The sequence below is a fragment of the Nycticebus coucang genome, chromosome 10 (assembly GCF_027406575.1).
Source record: "Nycticebus coucang isolate mNycCou1 chromosome 10, mNycCou1.pri, whole genome shotgun sequence".
Taxonomy (NCBI): domain Eukaryota; kingdom Metazoa; phylum Chordata; class Mammalia; order Primates; family Lorisidae; genus Nycticebus; species Nycticebus coucang.
This window is the reverse complement of record NC_069789.1, coordinates 72,132,460-72,157,485: the sequence shown is the minus strand read 5'-3', so window position 1 is coordinate 72,157,485 and position 25,026 is coordinate 72,132,460. Positions and strand designations below refer to the sequence as shown.

General features: G+C 31.9%; 1 protein-coding gene across 3 annotated transcripts in view; it reads right to left on the bottom strand.

Moving 5' to 3' along the window:
• The window catches only part of BRINP3 (BMP/retinoic acid inducible neural specific 3), a 389,735-nt gene that overhangs the window by 111,316 nt on the left and 253,393 nt on the right, over positions 1-25,026 (bottom strand). For all 3 annotated transcript variants that reach the window (XM_053607791.1, XM_053607792.1, XM_053607793.1), the window contains 2 exons: positions 22,109-22,214; positions 15,144-15,380 (listed from right to left, as the gene is read on the bottom strand). In XM_053607791.1, coding sequence (XP_053463766.1) covers positions 15,144-15,380; positions 22,109-22,214 — 343 coding nt within the window. The remainder of the gene's footprint in view (positions 1-15,143; positions 15,381-22,108; positions 22,215-25,026) is intronic.

The following is a 25,026-nucleotide window of genomic DNA, read 5'->3' as shown; positions in this document are numbered from 1 at the left end:
CTGGAACAGATAGAAGGCATTTGGCCGACAGCCTATTGGGATCTAAGTCAGAAATAGCTACATAAAACACCTGCTTGGCACTCCATAGCTGTTTTATTTCAGATGATGTTAAAAAATTAATTGAAGTACAAAATAAAATTGGGTAATGGCAAAGGTGATTTTCATAATATATTAAATACTGGTCCAGTTGTGCATTGATGAATCAGAATGGAAAAGCTGACCAGTCAAAACAAATGCCAGTGGAAACCAAATCAGTTTTGCTATGTTAGTCTTGCTATGTTAGAATGCCATTTCTGGTATTGGGGATATCTGTAAACACAATATAGCTTAAAAATATTTTGAAATAATGGAAATAAAATTGAGACTTGATACCCAGCGTTGGATCACACCCGTAGTCCCAGCACGCTGGGAGGCTGAGGTGAAAGTATCACCCAACGCCAAGAATTCGAGATCAGCCTGGAAAACATAGGTCTCATCTCTACAAAAATAAAGAAAAAGAAAAGAAAAAATTTAAAAATCACTTTAGCTATTCCGGAGTCTGAAGTGGAAGGTCCACTTAAGCCCAAGTGTTTGAGGTTACAGTGATCTGTGATTCCCCACCACTGTACTCCAGCTTGGGTGACAGAGCAAGACCTTGTCTTATCAAAAAATAAAAATAAAATTTAGAAATAAAACAAAATTGAAAAAGATGGCGACTCGCTACTATAAAAAGCTTGTTTTCTGTTCTTTACTCTCAACTATCAATTCTTTGAAAAGAGTTAAGAGATAAATACGACCATATGATTGCCAAAAATCTTTCCCCACGAGAAGGCAATATTGCAAGTGACAGTTAATCTAGCATAAGAATTTTATATGTACGCCTATAGTCCCAGCTACTCGGGAGGCTGAGGCAGGAGAATCGCTTAAGCCCAGGAGTTGGAGGTTGCTGTGAGCTGTGTGAGGCCACGGCACTCTACCAAGGGCCATAAAGTGAGACTCTGTCTCCACAAAAAAAAAAAAAAAAAAAAAAAAAAAAAAAGAATTTTATATGTAGTTCACCAAGTCTGAATAAGGTTACTGAATGTAAAGCTTGTTTATCTGACTTCTCACCATTTAGTTTCGATAAAAGACTGGGACAGTGTGTTGCATACATCAGAGTTCACTTAACTATGCACGTATCTCATTTTCCTGCAAATACAAAAGACTGGAGAACATCAGATAGCAGGAATACATTTTTTTGCATTCCTATCTAAGATTATAAGATAAAATGATACAAATTATGATATTTTGTCTCTCATATCTAAAAAGCCAAAGGTGGCTGACATTTTAGCTGTACAAAAATATTCTGGATAAATTTCTCTTCTAGGCATTTTAGCCGTACAAAAATATTCTGGATAAATTTCCCCTCTAGAGGTAAAATGGCATTTCTCCATTTCTTTTGAAATTAGACTTGGTCATAGAGTGTGATGACTGACTGCACTGTTCCCCCACTGTCTTATAACCAAATCACTCAACAAAGTGATATTTCTTTCAGCCTGAGCCCAGGAGTGAGCACAATGAAGACTAAATACCACAGCTCTCCTCTGCTGCACATGTAATTTAAGCGAGAATTGATACGTGCTTATATCTGAGATTTTAGGGTTGTGTAATATTGACAGCTAATCTTAACTGGTATAGCAATTAGATCTAGAAATAGAGGGGAGGGGTGATGCTGTAAAAAGCAAAAGGCTACAGCTGTGGAGTTAACTCAGTGGATGATGAAGATATCAAGGCTGGAATGAGAATGACGGAAATCCATGTTAAGCAACTGAGAAAATACTGGTAAAACTGTTGCCTGTGGTAACTGGGAAAGAAGATTATATATCCTTTAAATTCATGTTGGAAAGTAGAGTGCTAGTTCTGTTACTGATCACTGTTTCTGGCAAAGTATGGCAAGGTATTACCCTCTGTCAGAGTGACGCATTGCTCCAGATGGCTGCACTGTCAGCTCACTGGGAGAGGACCCCCACAATAGACAACCCACAATAGAAAAAACATGCGAGTAATGTGAACTGCACTGGTCTAATCCACAGAGAGTTTTAAGCAAAAATTCTCAAATTCTGTAGCATTACTTATATTTCCTGTCTGATACAAGACTTCATACTCAGAAGAGCATTGGTGAGTTCGAAAGCATGAATGAAAGAAAACAGACCACAAATGAGGTAGATTTGAAAGAACCAAATGCTTCTCAATTCCCAGTATTAAAATAACTCATTTAGTTGCAATTTCCAATTAGGATTTAGCCTCATAGCAAAGATGATAAGTGTACAGCCGCTATGCTCCTTGTCACAACCATGGAATACATGAATTTGTTGGACATTAGGGAGTATGTCCTACAAAAGTATTGGCACCTAGTAAACACTGTACATAGACACCAAAGCACAGGTAAAGGAGGCTTATAAACTCCCATAATTCAAATCAAAGAGGAAGGAAGGTGGAATAGGGTGAAAAAGAAAAAAAAATAGTAAATGTGAAAAATATTTAAGAGAAACTGTTATGGCCGGGTACAGTGGCTCATGCCTGCAATCCTAGCACTTGGGAGGATGAGGTGGGTGGATTGCCTGAGCTCATGGGTTCAAGACCAGCCTGAGCCAGAGTGAGACCTCGTCCCTAAAAATAGCTGGGTGTTGTGGCGGGCACTTATAGTCTCAACTACTCGGGAGGCTGAGGCAAGAGAATCAGTCGAGCCCAAGAATTTCAGGTCGCTGTGAGCTATGATGCCACGGTACCCTACCGAGGGCAACAAAGTGAGACTCTATCTCAAAAAACAAACAAACAAACGACAACAACAACAGCAAGAAAAAAACTGTAAGTAGCTATTGGCCCACAGAACTGAACTAACCTTAACAGATAAAATGTAAATTAATTTTGACAGGAATTGCACTGCCAAAGAAACCATGAATATGGCTGAAAAGAGCATGAAGTTTAGGATTTAAAATGATATTTATTTCTCTGTCTTTGGGCAGAAAGCAAGCTGAGAAAGCTATTCCCCATGTATGAGCTCCAATTCTTACCAGAAATGTGGCTAATGAGGATAATGGTATAGAAAAATCACCCATGTTGGAACTTGGTTCCATGAAAAACAGTAGACAAGGCAGCTACCCTCAGAAAGAAAAACTGAGAACTCTTAGAACATTCTCCACGTCCAGCCTCAGGGGCTGAAAATACCTTGCCAATGAGGAATTTCAGAAGTGCTTCAAGCTTATATTTGTTTTTGTGTCCTGTTTTGCCTCTGTCTCCAGCTAGGAGAGACAGAGCTCCTAGCTAGGAATGGTAGCTAGGAAGAACCATTCTACTTTGGTATGTAACATGTCTGGGATGGATAACTAGCTTTGTGGTCATATCTTGGGATTAAAAGAAACTGTATCTGGATTTGATGAGGAGGCTGTTAAGCCCTGCTCATTGGACTGGACTTAGTAATAGGGGTGACTTTTGTTCTGTTTTTATATGGGATTAAGTGAATGTGTTCTGCATCTAAGATGAGAAGAAAAGTGAGTATCTGGTGATAATAACAGCACGCTGTGGAGCCATTAGAATATACGTGTAAACTTACATACATATAGATAAGCTTTAAGACTTAGTGCCTGAATCGCTTGCCATGTTTTTGCTTTAGCCACGATGATTACTCTTCAATTTGTTTTTTTTTTTTTTTTTGGCCAGGGCTAGGTTTGAACCCGCCACCTCCGGCATATGGGACCGGCACCCTACTCCTTGAGCCACAGGCGCCACCCCTTCAATTTGTTAATTTGTGGATTGCTCTAGCAGTCTCAGTCCCAGATGGCAGATGGAGGAAACAGAGCAAAACCCACAGCGAACTTGAATATTTGAGGAAGAAATAAACCTCAATGTTATAACTCAAAGATTTGGAGGGGGAGTTCTTTCCGACTGAAAGATTACTTAACTTGTGATAGACCGTGTCAGACTGACTTAATAGTGAAAGAAATTGATCAGACCATGTAACTGAAACTCTAGAGGAAAGGGAAGTTTGAAGTAGGAGTTATTCAACAGCACATGGATGTAACCAAAGACATATTTTTCTCTATCTTGCATGGCTTTATCGTGTTAAGTTTGCAGAAGGTCCTTCTACAGCTTTTATGACTATGTTCTTTCAAATCTCAGAAGAAAAGCTAATGACACTCTCCGTAGCTGTAGGGAAAAATAAGGACTCTTTATTCTCACCTAAATATCCCCTGGAAATGTATTTCTGCTGTTTATTGACAGTAGAAATACGTGTCTTAAACTGATCTTTGTAGCCAGACTATAGATTCTTGTCATTAGCTGGCATTAATTAAATTGGAGAGAAAGTCTGGATGTCGGTATCAGCTCACCTGTCCTCATTGTTCAGTACACGTGCTAATTTTGGAATGAGAGTTTCCCAAAGAAAATTTGGGATACTTTATGGTAAGGGAAGAAGAATAACCACTGAGAAGCAAACAGTAGGATCATATAAAAGAGTATAACATATAAAGCAGTATGTTAGTTTAAATTCAAATATACTTATTTTCCTTGGAAAATGTTTTCCTTCCACAAACTGTTGGTTAAAACTCATCTCGGAAGAAACTGGTTTTGAGAAAGAAAATTAAGAACACTCTACACCAAAGTAACAAAAGATTAGATGGCTTTTTAAGAGTACATGTGAAATTTACTAAATGTAGAATATAAATGTCTTAACACAATAACTAAGAAAATGCCGTAAAGGCTATATTAACCAGTGTGATGAAAATATTTCAACTGTATATAAAATCGGCACATTGTACCCTATGATTGCATTGATATACACAGCTGTGATTTAATAATAAAAAAGATTGCAAATCAATCTAACTCAAACATTATAGTTCTGTAATATTCAATAGTTTGTCTATACAGCATTAAAAACTTTATGTATTTACAGATGAAGTGCCAAAATAGATAATCTTCTTTAAAAGTAACACAGATAATTCTCATTACAGAGTAGCCTCCAGCTATCATTCTTGTATAATCAAATAGATATACTTATATTCAATAGGGCATGCTTCTGATAAAGATATATGTTGACAGCATACAATACACCTTAGATTTTGTATAAGCAATGTGATAACAAAATATTTTAAGAAGTAAAGTGTCTTGTCAAAACTTTCTAAAATATTTTTGGCATTATAAAGAAAACCCCTCTTTTTTTAAATCAAACTATTTCTTGTAAGAATATTGCCATACATCACAATTTATAGTCAACTAACTAAGTTTCTTATTCATCTAGAAAAGAATTGAGGATAACAGAAAATTTTTGAGAAAAAAATAATGCATTGCTATCTGTGTAGTGGTTATTTTTCTGAAAATTTTGGTAAATGATTGCATAATCTTTCTGCTTTAAATCATTTAGATGTATACATAAATTATCAGTACTTCCATTTTTCTCATTAAGTTTTAATCTTTGATCTAGATTTGGGGAGAAATTATCTCTAATTAGAAAAAAAATTGTCTGACTAAATGTATTACACAAATCATTTTTTTAAATCACTGCTATTGTTGAGAGCATGTATGAGTTTCATTTCTTTCTTCCTCTACATTTCCATATGCTTTATCCTATATCCTTTTCTTATTCCTACTGAATTTTACATATATGTCATCGATGTTTCTTATTAAACATCGTATTTTCTGAAAATATAAAGAATTGGTAACTATGTGTAAGTATTATTCTTACAGTCAGAAATTTATTCATGTTGCAAGAAAACAAACAAAAATGAATATATTTTATTTTACAAATACCTGGCATTTTTACTTGCAGGATATTAGCAGGTGTATTTTCTAGGACTTAGACATTACAGAACAAAATGTACCAAACATAATCAAGTATAAAAATGCCTTAGCATTCTATGCTAATGCAATCTACTGATTGAATTTTATGCTTTGTGAAAGTAGGAAATACAACACATAAGGGCATTTACAAGCAAGTTATTTTGACCTAATAAAATATGTAATTTACTTTCTTTTTTTGAGTGGTGTGGTGATAGTTCCAGACAGCATTCTATATTGTTGTGGTGTGCACTCTGGCACACTTCATGTTGCTATTTTCTAAAGAGGAATTTCCTAATTTCAGATGAATGTTCTCTTTAAATAAAATACCATGATAATTTTTTTGTTTTAATAAAAATACATTTTATAAATTTTAACTGTTTGCAAATATTGAATTTGTAAAGTAAATGCAATTAAGCATTTGGAAGTAATTTAAAATTTTACTCCAATTTGTATTATCTGGAGTATAAGAGGATTTGAATTTCAAGTGTATGGTAAAGTATGTACAAATTACTATCTCTTGCACCTAACTTTGAAAATCCTCAGAAGAAACATTTACAGAGTACACTTGCCCATAATATTTTTGCTTTAACAACCATCAGAGAAATGATATAAGGTGCTGTATTTATTTATAATCATGGACTTAGAAAGTCAGACCACTTATTAGAACAAAAAATTAAATATGGTAATTTTCATATTTAAAATAGTTTCAGGAATATTTTACCAGAAAATAAATTTGCTCTGAGAATCACTGTCTTTGCAACATTACTATTACAGAATCCAATATAACAAGAGCCTTTGTTTCTAAACCTAAGATGGACAGCCCAAATGTGAGATAAGACTAAATAGTCTGTCTTTCATTAGAACTGGCTTCTCACTAGTACTTCCAAATCACTGGTTATTGAGTATTTGAGACTATTATTATGCGATCTTTTTTTTTTTACCAATCACTACAAATTTAAATATATTAACATGTAGTGAACTTTATAAAACATTGATTCACTTAGGAGCAATATGGCAGCCTAGAGACATCTCCTTGCCATCTACTTATGGTGAGATAAGGGAAAATGGTCTTCAGTCACCTCTGGCTGGGAGAATCTGACAGAAACTTTACTCCGGGGGCACAGTGAAGCAGCAGGAGACCTCAGAAACCAAGGAGGAGATCAGGAGCTGAGGAAAACCAATGCAGAAGGCAGGTGCTTGGTATGGGCAGAGGTCAGCTGGTCAGCTGGCTCTCCCACGGAGGTCAGAGAACGGAAAGAGTTGTCTTATAGTATTTTGATTTTGGACTGGATTGCTCTCTGGAGCAGCAAGTAGACTCAAAGAGCGTATGGCTGCTGAAGTTCAATGTTTGTGGGATGGTTTTCCATGAGTGTGGCTGCTGATGCTGCTACACCATTGTGGGCAGATCAATCTGTGGGGTCCTGGTGCACAGCTGGCTCTTAAGTGCCTGCTGAGCTTGATGGGTCATCCTTGGGGTGAGCTGAGTGGCCCCCGCATGCCCTGGGAGGGCTATTTTGCTATCATGGGACACTGTCTGAAGGGTGTCCTGGAAAGTCTGGCAAGAGCTGTGGGACTTGAATCCTGTGGACAGTAATTCCTGAGGAAACAAACAGGCCTGGATTGAGGGCAAAAATTCAGGATGACAAGATCCAGTCTCCTTTGCAACTGCAGAGTGACTACCGAGCCCCATTACATACAGTAAATCCAGCGTGTGTTCTCTGTCTCCTAACACCACAGTGACACTTGGTGTCCAGGCAATATATTGTCCAGGCAATATATTGCAATATATACATGTACACACACACATAAGGAGTCCATAAAGTTAGTGTGCAATTCACTATATTAAATTATTTTAAGTTGCACATTAACTTTGTGTCCATTCTATATATTGTTTTACATTTTTTGCTTTGTCCGATTTCTTTCTTTCCTTCCTTCCTTCCTTTCTTTCTTTCTATATTTTTTGTCTTTTGTTGTTGTTATTGTCCTTGTTTAGTTTTTTCTTGTTTGGTTATATTTTTATGTTTTTATTTTTACTTTTTCCAATAGCAAGGGACCCTCCATTTTTGTTATGTTCTTCAGACACTTTAATTATTTCTTTTTATTTTTCTCCTTTTTCTTTCTTTTGGTAAGAGATTGTTTACTTTTCTTATCTTTCCTACATAAAATTCTCATATAACAGATAAAATATCCCATTTTTCCTCTTCTTCATCTTATAAAATTATATTTTTATCTATTTTATTATATTTTCATTTTTTCCTTCTATGAGGACTGGAAGGATTATGGCATTAGTCTGGCTGGGGAGTCATGGCATTGGTCTTGCTCAAAGAGGCAATGAGCTAATGGTCTTGGTGGTCCTTCTAGCTTTAGTCTTTGGAAATAAGGTATTGTTAGGTCCCCACTGAAACATACTGCTGATTTTTTTCTATATTAACAGAGGTGAGGTCTTGATTTTGCCCAGGCTGAAAAGGAGCTTCTGATTTTGAGGGACCCATCCAGCCTGGCTCCATAATGTCCTAGAGCCATAAGAGTGGTTAAAGTACCCCTTAAAATGCAACCATTTTTCCTGCATTCTCTTTCTTCATTACTGTCCTGTATCTCCCCTTTTCTTCAAATATTTCCTTCTACCCTCTGTTTCTTTTTTCCCCCTCTTTATCTTCTTCTCTTTCTCCCTTCTCATCTTTATCCTTATCTTCATTTTAGCCTTACACTAAAGACCACTTCAATATCTAACCTCTCAGACAAGGTATTTTAAAGCAAAAGAGGTAGTGAGAAGGAAAAAGTAGGGGAAGGAAGTGAACAGTAAGAAAACACACATGAGGAGGCACAACAGAAAATTTCTGGCAACATGAAAAACCAGAATAGAGCAAATCCCCAAGACGTCATGACATAACTACCTCAGAGGATTACACTTGTGAAAAATTAATGAAAAACGAGAAAGGAAATGCAAAATATGGAATACAAAAACAATGAAGAGAATTGACATAAAAGTGGTAAAACAGAACCAAAAAATGGACAAAATATATGAAGATTACAGAAAGGGTATGGTAGCGCTTAAGGACTTAAGGATTCAATCAGAAAACTTAAAGATGCAGTGGAAAATGTTAATAACAGATTAGACTATGGGGACGAAAGAATCTCAGAGCTAGAGGATAAAGTACTTAACCTAATGCAGGTAGTTAAAGAGGCAGAGGAGAGAGAAAGAATAATCACTCAGAGAATTATGGGACTTCACAAAGCATTCAAATGTACAAATATAGGTATTCCCAAAGGGCAAGAAGAACATCCCAAAGAAATGGGAAACAAACTTGAGGATATAACAAATGAAAACTTCCCAGTATCGCAAAATACTCCAAAACACTTTTTATAGGGATATCAAACTCCAGGTCATGTCTACACAAATAGAGCATCTCCAAGACACATTGTAATGAACCTGTCCAAAGACCAGATGAAAGAGAAAATTCTGAAAGAAGCCAGGAGAAAGCACCAACTGATCTACAGATCCATTAAGGAGACAATGGACAATTTTTTTCTGAAGAAAAATCAATTTTGATCACATACTCTTCAGTTGTTGTAAGTTCCTGTATTTGTTATTTCTTCCCTCCAATTTTTCCTTTTTGTATTTTTTGTTTGTTTGTTTTTTGTTTTCATTTTAGTCATCGTGGTAGATATGTAGTTATATGATATAGTATTTGTCTTTTTCTTTTCTTTTTTTCTCATCTAGGAAAATCTTCTATCTTTTGTTCTAAAGCTTTTATTTTTGTTATCTTTCATATTTGGATCAGCAATCAATCTGGGACTGATTATTTGTTGGGGTATGAAGCAAGAAGGATTTTTTTTTTCTTTTACATATAGATATGCAAAGACAAAATAGAAGTTTATTTGCTTGATTGTTTGTACTGTTCTTTTTCATTTCACTACTGTGTTATCTTATACATAATTGTAAATCAGAAGAGCTCGCATAAATCTATTCTGGACACACTTTATCTTCCATTAGTCTGTATGTTTATCCATATTTTCTCAAAATCTGTTAGAATTTTAAATATGAAATATTCTTCCAGCTTTTTCATGGTTATATGTGTACTAGGTAAATTGCATTCCTATTTAAATTCTAGAATGCATTTGCCATGTCTGAGAGAAAATAAACCTGAGAATTAATTTTATTGGAATTGTGCACAGTAGATTTTTTTTTGAAAATTTTTTGTTGTTGTTCCATATTAAGTCTTTTAATCCACAAACATGATAAAGTCTTTTACTTAGGAGTTCTTTATTGTTTCTCAATTATAGTTCATAGTTTTCAATTTAAAGATATTTTAATAACTCAATAAAGCACAGTTTACATTAGATTATCTCAAGATATTTGATATTTTTGTCTTGCTCTTTCAAATAAATCTTTAAAATTTTGTTTGTCATTTGTTTCTGGTATGTGGGTATGGCTATCCAAATTATTTTGTATGTTTACCTTTTATATTACAAACTTGCTATACTGACATTATGTCAAATAGTTTATCTTTTGATTTTTCTACATGTACAATTACATTACCTGTGAATATGATCATTTTTTTTTACTTTCAGGTTAATGTGAGGATACAAAAAATTGAGTTACAGTGTTTGCATTTATTACATGGAGTTGTGACCCACATCCAACTAAATATGATAATTTTATTTTCTTTACAATAATTACGTTTGGAATTTTTTTAACCTACTTTTACTGACTAGGACCTTGTGTACCTGCAATATATTAGTACATTTTCAATAGAAGTAGTAAGAATGGATACCATTGTCATTTCTGATTTCAGTGGGAAATTCAAATTTTCATTGTTATACATCATTGTTATATATGAGTTTTTAAAAAATCTTTATTAAAATATGTAAGGTTTTATATATTCCTAGTTTCCTCTAAGATTTTATTTTATGTGTATTATTTTTTTCAGAATTTGTTGACATCTTCATGACTGTATTTATTTCTCATTAATGTGAGAAATTAATCTGATATTCAGTGTTGTGTAGTTGGCTTCAGCATATGATAAAATTTGTTAAGTATTACACAGAACTAAAAAATATATAAATTTTATAAATATTTTAGCATTCTCTATATTCTATTTTAATCAAGTCTGAAGAATCTTCTTTCATTATGTAGTCTGTTTAATTTATTAAAAGATGTATGCTAATTTATTACAAGAGATATGGTAAAGGCTCACAGTATTATTATATATGTGTATTTTGTTCCTTTTAGCTCTGACACATTTTCTTCACGATTTAAGGGTTCCTAATTGTGTATTAACCAAGAGGGCCAGTACATTCCTTACGCTTGACTAAACTTTGAATGCATTTCTTCCCATTTACAGGTTTCTGACCACTTTTGTCTAAAACTTTTACTATAGAAAACTCCTCAATTTCTATTCACAAACCAGGTCAGTCTTTCTCTAGAACCTGGGGGCTATCCCTGTGAAATGCAATCATTGAAGGCATAGCACCCATATCTCCCATCCTCTGTGTCAAGGTAGGATCCTCACTTCAATAATCCACAATTAGCAAACACAAATAGCCTCATCACATTGGCCAATATCTTCCTAATATCCTATAATACTTTTGTTGAATTTACCCTGCATTTTCAGTTTTCATGAATTTTGTTTTAGTGGTGTTAAATTCAATCTTTGCCCTCACTGAAGTCTTTTTCCTGTATTACAGCAGTCTTGAATAAAGTTTTCCTTGTCTGTTTAACTGCTGAGATGCAATTTTTATTTTAACTTCATATACATTAATAACTGTACTATATATTCCTGTTGAACTACTTTATTTTAAATTTATTACAATCAAATAATGTATCTAGCTTTAAAATTTACTCCTCTATGCCCTTGAATAGAGTATATTACCTATTTTTTCCTCTCTTTAACTTCAACTTGTCTGTGTCATTATATTTAAGGTATGTCTCAATTAACCAGCAAATAGTCTGTTATTGGTAAAATATTATTTTAGCCAATCGTCCAGTTGTAGTGTATTTCTTAGAATGTTTAATATATGGAAAATACAATATTTAATATAATATTTTATTGTGAAATTATATCTGATCTAAGACAATTAATTTAAAAGGTACCCCACTCCTTTCTCTTTACATGGAATTTATGTATTGACCCAGGTATTTTTCTTATTTTTTTCTTTAAGTTTTTATTTTTGAGGCATCAAGTCTTTTTCATTTTTCTTCTTTCTGATTTGAATTAAATATTTTTTCTATATTTTACCAGTTATTCTTGAGATTACAATATACATTCTTGATTTACTTCAATCTAAAATAAATTATATCTTTTAATATATTGTCAACAATGCTGTAACAGAATACTAGGATTCACTACACATTGTTGAAATTATTGAATTATTGTCACATATTAAAACCTCATAATGTATATTTATTTCCACATTATATTATAATTATTATTTGACACTTTATTTACACATTTGCTATATCTAGTTTTCATCTCCACCTTTGCATTTAAATATTTTCATCTAGTGTTCCTTTCTGAACATGTCTTTACTTTATCTTCATTTTTGAACTTATTGTGGACATATGTATACTTCTAGATTGGTTGTTTACTTTTACTACTTTAATAATATCAAAATGTATTGATTTTTTTCATAAGTAATCCTTAAACTTATTGTTAGTCCACTGAAGTGTCACCTCTGTGTCTGTCTGTGGTTTCCTTTGTTATCTTGCTTTGTGTTTGCTAAACATTTTGAATCAATAGATTCAAGGTGTATGTTTTCAGTTTAAAAAAATGTATTCAGGCTTGGCTCCCGTAGCACAGTTGTTACAGGGCCAGCCACATACACGGAGGCTGGTGGGTTCAAACCCAGCCTGGCCAGCTAAACAACAATGACAACAACAACAAAAAGTAGCCGGGCCTTGTGTAGAGCACCTGCGGTCCCAGCTATTTGTGAGGCTGAGGCAAGAGAATCGCTTAAGCCCAAGAGTTTGAGGTTGCTGTGAGCTCTGATGCCACAGCTCTCTACTGAGGGCAACATAATGGTACTCTATCTCAAAAAAAAAAAAAGTTGCATTCACTTGCTTTTTGCAAACTGTGCCATTTTTCCCTCCACTACTAAGGTGTTTGAGATTTATATCTTAGAAATTTCAAGTTTAGTTATATGCTAAAGCCTCTACCCACTATTTTGTCATTGCTGCCTTTCTGTACATTTTTATTAACTCATCCTCATGTTTACTAATTCTGTCATACCCTGTGCCAAAACTTCTATTGAAATAAAATGTTGAGTTATTGAATTCAGACACCACATTTTCTGTGTTAGAATGGATTGTAATGAAACTGTATGGATTTCAAATCTCTGGTGAACACTTCAGTATTTTCATCTACTTTATCCTTCTATCCTTCATTTTTTGACCATATTAGAAATATGTATCTGAACATCTTTCCTGATCATTTCACTATCTAGATCATACTGCTTCCATTGTCTGGTTGTTTTTCTATGATGTTGTCCATAAGTTCTTGTCTTCTCGTATATGCCATAAATTAGGGTGTTAAGCCTATCATGTAGCAATTAATTATAGTGGTTCTAGAAATGTTTTCATCTTCAAGAGGTCACCTCTGAATTATGTAATACTATCAAATTGTTTAATAAATAATTATTTAATAAACACTAAGGATCAATTCATTAATATCAGGTTTAAATTATACCAGTACTTCGTTTTGGTAGGACTCTGCCTCTGATTCTTTCCTATTGGTAGAGAACTTACAGTTATGAATAGGGTGAATTTTCTATTTTAGCCCTATTAAATTTCAAAGTGTTCAATTCTCCCAGTGGAAGTTTTTATTAGTTTAACTATTGAACCACCTGCCACATGTCACTTATTTAAAATAAGGCAAATGCTTCATAGTAGAGGTTGACTATATGTGTATGACCATTTAAGGATAGAATGTTTATTAACATTTTTAACTTCATTCAAAACTGCAAAATTCTAAATACACATATTTTGAGATATAATTTCCTTATATAAATATATAGTAGAATTACTAGGTCAAGATAATTGATATTTTGAGATATAATTTCCTCATGTGTATATATATATATATATATGTATCTGAGGTGGAATTACTGGGTCAGGCAAATTAATATATCAGTTACCTCAAATACATATCATTTTATGGTAAAAATATAGTATTTGAGACTTATGGTATTGGTAATTTTTAAATACATAATACATTTTCATTAATTATAATCAGTACACTGTGCAATAGATTTCAAAGACACACTCCTTCTGTCCAACTGAAACTTTGTAACATCTGATCATCATCTCCCCATTTTCCCCAAGCTGCATCCTCTGCCTTAACCACCATTCTGCACACTGAGTGTATGAGTTAATAGTTTTTACGCATATTGCTCATTATGTATCTTAAGAAAAACCAACATTTATTAACTTTTTTTCTAAATCTATATACCTAATTTTTCGTTCTACAATTGGTGGGTTTTTCCAAACAAAATGGTAGAATTTTATTGAAACTATCAATTTTTTTCTTTCAATCATTTTTGTTACTATTTAAATGTATTTGATTAAGTGAATCACCAAAAGGATTGTAACATTGAAGCAAAAAAATTTCTTTTCTTAGCAGTTAAGCTTCTTTGCCTATATGAAAATTAGTCATGCCCAACATTGTAAACTAAATTCTGTGTATTAATACTCAACACACTGCTAGGATTTTTATTATTCTTTTATCATGAATTATTATATTATCAATTATTGATAAGAATCAATATTTATATTTTTATGTTGAAGCATCATTTAAACTTTTCTTGTTTAAATTATAATGCTTCATAAAATGTAGTAAATTCAAGTTATGCAGCCAATAAGAAAATTATTGAAAACACATATACGCACTTATAAAAATTAAGAAGTAACAAAAACTCACAAAACACCACTACATAAAAATTGACCAAAATTTATTCATAAAAGTAAGTGAGGATATGCACTCATAAGCATCATGTTAAGGTTAAGGCATATAACAAAAACTGTGTATATTTTTTCTCACAAGTGAAACATAAGGGCACTAGAAAAGTACAAAGAAATATCAGAGTACCAGATAAATTGTAAATTGTATTGAAATTGGCAAAAAAAATTGATTATTAAATAACTTATACATCAACTCATAACAGGCTAGACTATATTCTTTTAGCAAAATACTGAATAATCAGTAATAAAAGCAATATAAATGTCCATTTGAAATAATAATAAAAAACAACGGCCCTTCCACCCATGTAATATTCTCTTCTAAGAGGGTAAAATGGCCTATCCAGCATTTTATTTTTGCCTAAGTTTAAAACTGTTATATTAAAATATGTCCTACCTGACTCCTCGAAGTCATTGTTGTAGGCCTTCCAGGTTTCAGTTATTCGGAGAAGATTTTCTTCCATGGCTTGAATGTCCATGGAGGGGCAGTTGCATTCTGGATATTTGGGACCACACTGGCACCAACAGTCATTGTCCTTGCAGATAAACTCTCCCTCTGAATTGCAAGCAATGTAGCTCAAAGCTGCTTGTACAAAACGTTCCTGAAGATAGTCTGGTAGGAGTACTTGAAGCCCTTGAAGAACAAATAAATCAATAAAAAGGTTTCCTTTATTAAAGAAAAAAGTAAAATATATACTTATACAATTTAACAGAAACCAAAAATTTGTATAATATTTTATATTTTTAAATTTATCATTGCAAACGTATCTAAGTTTATATCATTGCAAATATTTGTGCTATGTAATTCTTTCAACATATGCTGATTCTTTGAATATGGAATCTCAGAAATGGAGATGATTAATCATGGAAATAATTAATATCTCATATTATGAGATTTTGTTAAATTTATTGGATTGTCACTGATATAATTGATCTGAATATACTGTTATTTATGCAAAATAGAGATAGAGCCTATCTTTCTATATCTCTGAAATACCCTCATAAATTTATTTTCCACCAATCCTTTTCACATAGTTTTCAATATTTTCATTTTCTTTTCGGACTGACAGCATATAATAGATATAATACCTAGGCTATGACTCACTGAAGGTTGCAGATATGGTTTCTCCCATTACATTTAAAACACATAATTTATACAATTCTGTTGTTCAGGAGAGAACACCAAGGCAGAGTATAGGGGAGCAGATGGACTGATTTAGTTATTTCACAGTTCATTTTCTCGTCATGTATAAAGACAGCCCTAGTGATACAGCTCATTACTTTTCTAGAAGCAAGTTTGGTGAAGTTGCTTTCTTGTATGCAAAATATAAAAAAAAAGCTGTAAAATTAATATTTGTGTTTCTCAGGGGGATATAATATTCCTTTTTTCATATTTCAATAAAATCTAGTTTCAATCTGAGCATTTCTTTCTACATTAACAAATTTACCAAAAAAGACTAAATATTCGAACCAATTATTTTACGGTAAAGACAAACATAAAACCAATAAAAAATTGGCAACACCAAATTGCTATTTACCACAAAGACTGGATATTTTGAAATTTTGCATGTTTTATTTTTAACAAAAATCAATTCTGTGACCCTTGATTAATATCTATGAGGTCGATTTAATAAAAATTATGGATTAACATTTAGAAAAAGTTTCCTTTGCAAATATCTTGACAATTATACCTACATAATTCTTCCAGATTAAATTTCCCATATACTAGTCAGGGAAAGTACTGTTAGTACTTATACATTTGCTTTTTAATCACTTTTTATTTCACCGCAAATTAAAAAGTATTTATTGAATGCATTTTTTTGAAAAGGAATTACTAGTTAGGGTACAAATGTGAAGATTACTGACAAATATACTTATCCTAAAGGTATTCGTAGTATAATTAAGAAAAATTGCATAATATTTAATGATATCATGCAATACTGCTTAATAACTTAGAGTGGAGATACATGTGATTCGATTTATTAATTAATTGGCTATGCCATTATATTAGGTTTACAAGGTTAAGAAAATTTTAATGAAAAATATAAGACTTTGAATGTTATTTGACTCATGGATAATATTCAATAGTGAACAACTGATTGTTCATAGAAAAGGATGATATATTAGTAGAATCACACACATGGGCATTGAATTGATATGTTTTTTAAGGCAAGTATTAATAGTGTTTCAATGTACATTATCTTTAAGAAGGTAATGAATGATTTCTTAAGAAAAATAAAACAGGGGCCACGTTATAGGAATTCCCACATTAGGGTGAAATGTATGAAATTAACTCATTTGGAATTAAATGACCTTTGCCATGTAGAATAGTCTGAATGGCATTTGTTGGGAAATAGAAAATAAAAGGATTGTTTCTGAAGAAAGATTTAAAAGATCTAAACTAGGGAAATGGGTGATCATCGAAAGACAATTAAGGTGAAAGGAAAAGAAGAATGAGAATCTACCAGTTAGATGTAAGATCTTATGTAAAACAAGTGAAATGTGTCAAATAACTTACAAGCATAAAATGATAAAGTAAGAAATTTTCTTAATTTCCTGCTTTCATGGGTCAGCAAAGTACTATACACTTCAAAAATACCTAGCGATGCCTCCTGAACACTCCCCTTTAGGAATCATCTCTGAAAGGGATCAAGTAAGTCAGAGTCTCTGCTGGTGGAATTCAGAAATCAGTATATATTTATCAAAACAGCTAAGCTGACTGTGTATTTGTCAGGATCAGATATTTGGAAACTACTAATCTATTTTAACTTTATTATATAAAACAGAAAGAGAAATACTGGCAATTCATATAACGTTATTATTGTCATAAACCAAATTATTGCTTTATGACTCTAAATCTGTAAAGATTGTAACACTTGTACATATATATGGAAAGCGTTGAGCAATAATTTGGGGAGGAATAGTTGCAGGTTGTGTCTGTATACATATGTATGTATGTATATATATATTTGTATATATGTGTGTATGTATACATATATGTATATATATACACACACACATATATATTATCTGCTAAAATTACCTATATATATTTCATTGTGTCCTTATTGCCTCCCCCAATTCGTCCCCAAATTATTGTTCAATGCTTTCCATATATGTGGAGAAAGCATTATAATCTCCACAGGTTTAGAGTCATAAAGCAGTAATTTGTTTTATGACATTGACAATGTTATATGAATTTATGTGTATATGTGTATATATACACATACACAAATATATTATGTATACACATACATATATACATATACATACATTGCTAAAAGGAGAACACATACATTGTGTAAAACTAAAAAAAATAGTACTTGGAAAATAAGTTTAGAAAAACAACACTCTGTTATAACCAGTCCATCCACATAAACAATAATTAATGTCTGGACAGGAAACTTGGACTGCCCTGGGAGATGACTCAGAGTGTCTGGGGCTGTCCAAAGGAATTTTTTCTAAATGTATAGTAACAAGAGAGTAGACTTACTGACAACACTATTATTAGAGCAGGTCAATATTGTCTACTTGCTGCTGAGACAGTTCTTAAGGCAGTTGAGTTCTGACTCTAGAAATATACTGTAAAAGCAAGGATGTGAAGTGAGATAAGAGCTACATGCTGAGAGCCAAAGAGAAAATTTGTTTGTTTGCAAAGTTAGAGAGCTATGTTTTTTTGAACCATGCTTCTCTTTGGGAAAACTGGAAAAAAAAAAATAAAATATTTAAAATAATCTGCCAGAAGTGATGAAAAGGCCAAAAAACAAGGGAGTATTCTGCGGCTGACCCAGCAAGAGGAGATTCTCTAGGTAGTGAGCCCAATATTGGCCATATTTTCTCTTTTAGAATTCTCTCCATTAACAAAGCAAGCATAGATGCTTAATGCAGCCATGGCAAATTCTTCAGAGCTTACAGACACCCAGATGAGCTATATAACCAAAAAAAGGAAAAACTTAACCAAAACAACACGCACATATACACACACAAAAAGAACACTAGCCTTCATCGGATCTCAAGATTAGTTCTAAAGGGCTCAATTAAAAATGAATTATAATAGTATTAGAACAAAAGTAAATATTCTCTGAAAGAAAATACATTATTAATGATATAAAATTATCTTTACTGATTTATGCACAATATTAATATTTAATAAAAATATAATGAGCCACAGTTCTGACGTTATCAAACACATGGTCAAAATCAAATGAAAAAAGGCAATTTTAAAAAATAAATGGAAATTATAAATAATAATCAAATGTATATTTTGCGAAGACAAATATGTAAATTGGAGTTAAGAAATAAATGATGAACTTAACAACAGAATGGACATTGAACACATGATGAATGAACTGAAATGTATCAGAAGATTATATTGAAAGAAAGTAATAAAAAGAAAAATGATATCAAACAGTGGAGATACCTTAAAGGATACATAGGTGATGATGAAAAAGTCTAAAATGCATTCAATGTAACCCAAAGTGAGATAAGAGAAAGGATAAAGCAATATTTGATGAATAAATACAAAAAAAGAATAGACAACTGATGAAGGACAAGAACATTGTTAAGTAATTTTCATCACATCAATATATGTTATTAATGACAATAACAAGGGTAAAGACAATAACAAAGACAAAGGGCTAAATGACATAACCAGGGAATTAATGTTCTTCAATGTTTTGCTCATATACTGCCTAAAATAGTTTTAAAAAACTACTCCCTTGGAAATGAATAAGTTGTCATTTAGAATTTTCATACACATTAAATAGGCCTAAAGCAGATAAATTTTTGTTGTGTTACAAATATGTGTATTTTAAAAAACACTATTACATCATATTCACGCATATACCAATAAAACTAATCCCAGTGATTTGGCAATTAATATATCTTTAAACAGAAATATGTGAATAAGATATATAGGTCATTAAATAAAATAGAAATATATATGTATGCAAATACACCCCAATATATGTACATATACATTATATTTCCTTCTGAATTCATAATTTCATTTCACAATCAGTCAATATTTTTGTCCAATTATAATATATATTTAATGCATGAATGTCTTTTTTAAATCACACTTCTCTTCTACAAAAATAAACGACTTGAAAGGTAATATGTATATATCTATATTTATATCTTTCTAGAAAAGGAATGATTTACAAGTGTAGAAAACATACTATATATTATTTTCTAATAAACAAAAAATCTCTTAAGAAATATTTCTGGCATCAATTATCATAACAATCATTAATAATACACAATTCAATAAAATTAAATTTGTTGTAAGTATTGAGAAATAATTTTGAAAAACAAATTTAATCCACTTATTGAGAACACAGGCTTTAATGAGTGGATAGGTCACTGTTACAATATAGGTTTTATCTTGGCTAGAATGATACTTAGTTCAGCATAAATTATTTTTCTACATTTCATTTTATCTGTGTAAGTACTGAGAAAATCTGTTTCAACAAATCAATAAATAGGAACATACATTCATAAGATCTATATCCATATTCATCCATAGAAGCTGCTACCTAACTAGCTACACAACTAATTATGAGAAACATGAGGACGTATGTATGTATGTAGACACACACAGTCCTACATACAGTTAGGGACGTACAGTGTTACCCTAAAAAAAGATTCTTCAGTGACACCAGTTTTGGCAATTGCCATGTACAGTAACTCTAGAATTTTTGTACCCCTCAAAGGAATATGCCATAATTATATTAATTCAGAATTGGTGATCATTTACATTCTTTTATCAAGGAGAGAATGGCTACTACAAAGTGTTAGGTTAATTAAAAAGGTGAATCAATGTGATACTTAGATTATAAGTACAGATCAAATCTAAGAGACAGTACATAGGATTGTGAAGCTCTGAAAATTGTTTCCTTAATATTATATGAGGAAAGATCTCTGTGCCCACAGGCATATGTGAAAGGTATATATACATGTCCTGAGTTACTCATGTTAATTGAGAAGAGTAAAAATAATAATTATACAAAAGCAAAGCATTGCTTCATTCATTTACTATATAAATTTTTTTTAAGACAGAAGGCTGAGAATGTTTTATAATATAATATTATTTTGAAAATTGAACACAGTAATTACAGATAATTAAGTCAATGAATTTTGTAATTCAAAAATGTTTATAATAAATCAATTGAAATTAATGAGTACATTAGCATAAATTTTTATTATCTTTTTCTATCAAAGCTAATATTCTAATAGAAAGTTATTCCATCTATTAAGAAGTAGGCAATAGAGAATTACAAATAATTCTCTATTAGATAGATAGCATTTTTATCTAAATTACAAACATACTTTAATAAAACAACAATCTAAAATTGAATTTGATAAATTGGATAGCATTTAAAGCATTAAATATTTAAGTATGTTATAATTTTTTATGCAATTCAACATAGATGCATTAATTAATTATTTGGAATAGATTTAAACAACTCAATGTTGTTGCATTTGTCAATATTGAAAAGTTGAGAAAAGATGGTGTGATTTCTGGACTTTTAATCACTCTTACATAAAACTATATAATGTAAATATAGTTTGAACTTACACCATTTGAAAAGTATACTGAAGAATAACAATTCAAAATACCTCTTTGATCATACAATTTAATTTAGACAATAAGTATGATCACAGAAACTTTTCAAAGTGTTTCACTTAGTATTGTTTAAATATGTGCATTCATATCCTGTTCCTGCCTGTATGAATGAGCCAATATGCATACCTATAACCATTTTGAGATAGAATGCATGTGTTAAAAGTTATTATGAATAAAATAATCAATTATCTAACAAAATATGATAATAGTAAAAATAGTATAATATTATTTACAAAATCTATATTAAAAAATGAAAATGATATGAATATAAATATTTTGTCAAAATACCTATTCCTATTTCTGAGAAGACAAATGTAGCCTTGACTGACACATTCACTTAAAATTAAGATGACAACAGTTAATTTTACATTATGCATAAATGCAGTTACAACTTTTACAAGAATCTATAAGAAAAAAAATCAAAGCTCAGCAAAGATTATGAAGAACTGCTACATATTAAAAATATGATTATTGGATGTAAGAAAAATACTATCAGGATAATTTCAAATGCTATGTTTTACATAACTTGAAAAGAAAAGTAAAATTTTATATTTTCTTCATCTGATGTAGAATGTTTACATCAGTTAAAAAATGTGAAATTGGCCTTTTATAAGAGTTGTTTGTACATCCCAGTACTGTATGTACAGCTTATTTTTAGAAAAATAGAAAGGAAATCACAACTGGATAACTGTCATCCAGGCTCATAGAGAATTAATGAAAATTTACCTACATACCTTGCAACTGAATCTTATTCTCAGGACTCTGAACCAGAACAGAACTGACAGAATCTAGGTTGTCATAGTTACTGCAGCCAAGAGGACCCGTCCGTGTTTCTGTTACCTGATGAACAAAACATCAACTTGATTACACAAATCAAACTTTACAATGTCCTTTTGGTTCAAAGTAGCTGTCACACACTAATATTATACGTTTGATGGTAAATATCACTGAAAGGTCTAGGATCCGATACACACCAGCAATACACACACCTAAGCACAGAGCAGAACAATAACTCCCTTTGTCTTCAAGTCCATTTTCTTTCCTTTGGTCAGGCATAAATCTCCTAGGAAAATAACAGAAACCCTCTTTGGTCAAAAGCATAACTCATAGAAAGTCACTAATTTAAACCAAGATACTAAAAAGGAGATGGTCCTTAAGATGGTGAGCAATTGCTTGTGTTTATTTTTTCTTGTAAATCAGATTCATCAGCCAGGCTGCTGTCTAAAAAATGATTTTATGATTTTATTCTTCTATTTACAGAATACACAAAATTTCTGTCTTTTATACTGATTGATATGAGAGTAGAAACTTCTGTTTGGTTTCCATCTGTTCCACTTTCCCTCAACAAGAAGGTTATCTCACTTCCCAGCTCAACATTCTTCATTTTATGCCCTTGCTTATCAACATCCTCCACTAGCAAAATACTCGGACTAGAAAGGTCGCCTTTCTAAATTTACACTAATTGATTTTATCAGTCTTCAAGATTGAGCTCATGTAACAACAGCTACACAAATTATTCCTTGATATATTCCACCCGTATTATTCTACCATTTCTATTCATTTTTTTTTTTTTTTTGCATTACATAGGCTTAGATTTACTATGCAATTTGATACATAGACAGATTTTCTATGGCTGTCTTGGAACGGATAGTATCAGGAGATGAGAAAAATAAGTTGAGTTAATTATATGAGACTGAAAATTATCCTGAAGATAATTTTTTTTTAAAACAGACTTTAATGCTGAGTAGTATTAGAATGATCTTTATGTTTTTAACAAGGTATTTTCTTCTTAGTAAAAAGAATGGCATTTGTAAAGTACAATTCAGATCATTTTATTCCACTTTTTAAACCCTGTAATGGCTTCCCACTTCATGCAGGGTAAAAGGGGTAAAAGTAAGGCCTTTTATAGGACTAGAAAGAAGCTATATTTTCCAGCTCCCTAAACTCATCCTCTCTAAACTCACCTGCTCCCCTCTTTTGCTTATTTACTCTGCCCCAACCCAGCTGGTTTCCTTGTTGTATCTCTAAGACTTCTGACTTGTACTGATATCTGGGTGTTATTTCTCAAAATATTTTCTAGTTTCTGCCTTTGTAAGCAGAAACTTAAAAGAAGTGAAGGAATAATCTAGAAAATATTTAGCATAGATATGCAGCATATCTCCTCCTCTTAGGACTACTTGAAATAGCCTAAAGTGAATACCTCTACCTCTTCTGATCATATTTTCTTACCTTCTTGCCTTGTTCTACTTTTTTCACAGTAGTTATTGTCTTCTAGCCTGCTCTATTATTTATTCACTTATCCTGATTATTGTCGACACCTCCCAACAGTGCAGAGTATATTGCTTATTTGTTCATTCAAGTTTCCAAAGAACATATCAGGTTTTGTATAAGTCCATGAACATTGGTTAAGAAAAAGAGAAGGCAGCATGAGGGAAAATGTCCCAGATGAGCAAGAAAGACGTGAGGCCATGGTTGATATGAGAAAGGCCTAAACTCAGCAGTGCCAAGAAGATTTATCTGAAAAAGATAGATTATGAAAGGCAACTGGATCTAGTAAGATTATAAAACACTGAAAAAGAATATTGATGGAATAGAAAAAAAAAGAAAAGAAAAGAAAATAGTGACTAATTCTCACATAATTGGATTTAATTTTGACCAAAGTACATTACTTAAACATTAACTTTTAATTCAACTTGTTAATATATTTTTTACAATAGTGCATCCTCATTTATAAGTGAAATATGTTTGTAATTTCCCTTTATAATAATATAATTTTTCCTATTTTAATATCAGGTGTGTCCAGATGAAGTAGAATGATTTTGAAGTATCTCTTTCTTTTCTATTGTCTATAAGATTTGGCATGATCTTCTTTTTTTTGAAATTATCTCTTATTTTTGTTTATAAGTATTAGTTGTCTATTTTTAGAGACTTTGGAAAAGGGTATAATAAAAAGAAGTTAACTGATGGCTCCATATTGATCAGAGTCAGAGTTTATTCTATGATAAACATACTCTTATTTGACAATATGTATGTTGCATTTTTTTCATTATTATTATTAATATTGCTCAATATTTCGTTGCAGCAATCGTCTGATTTCTTTTCTGAATGTATTTATCTTCATTCGTTCTTTACCAGGTTTTTGTTTCTAGTCCTTATAATAAACATTGTTATTGTAAAAAAAAAAAAAAAAAGAAAGAAAGAAAGAAAGAAAAAGCAATCTAATTCACCACATCAAATAAAGGAAGATTTTTCCCTCCCCCAAGGTTAATAGCAATCCAAGATAGCAATTGTGCTGAAGTTCCTAGTTAGTGTAATAAGGCAGAATAAAAAAAAAAAAGCATAATGAGTGTGAATAAAGAAGCAAAAATATTATTATTGAAAACAAAAAGAATGTTGATGGAGAGAAGAAAAAGCTGCTGAGGCTCTAGGCTAAGTTGATAACTTGAAGCTAGGGAGGAAAGAAGCTCTGCTGTTGAGTATATATAAGGGAATCTTTAAGGGAAAGAGTCCATCCTTCTGATGGAATTGTCTAATACAAGGAGTGACAATTCAAGCCTACAGAATATTAAAGATGGAACTACTAATTTGGGAATCATCAAATAATAGGTGATAAGACACATCAACTCAGATGCATTGAGGGTGTGTTTAATTT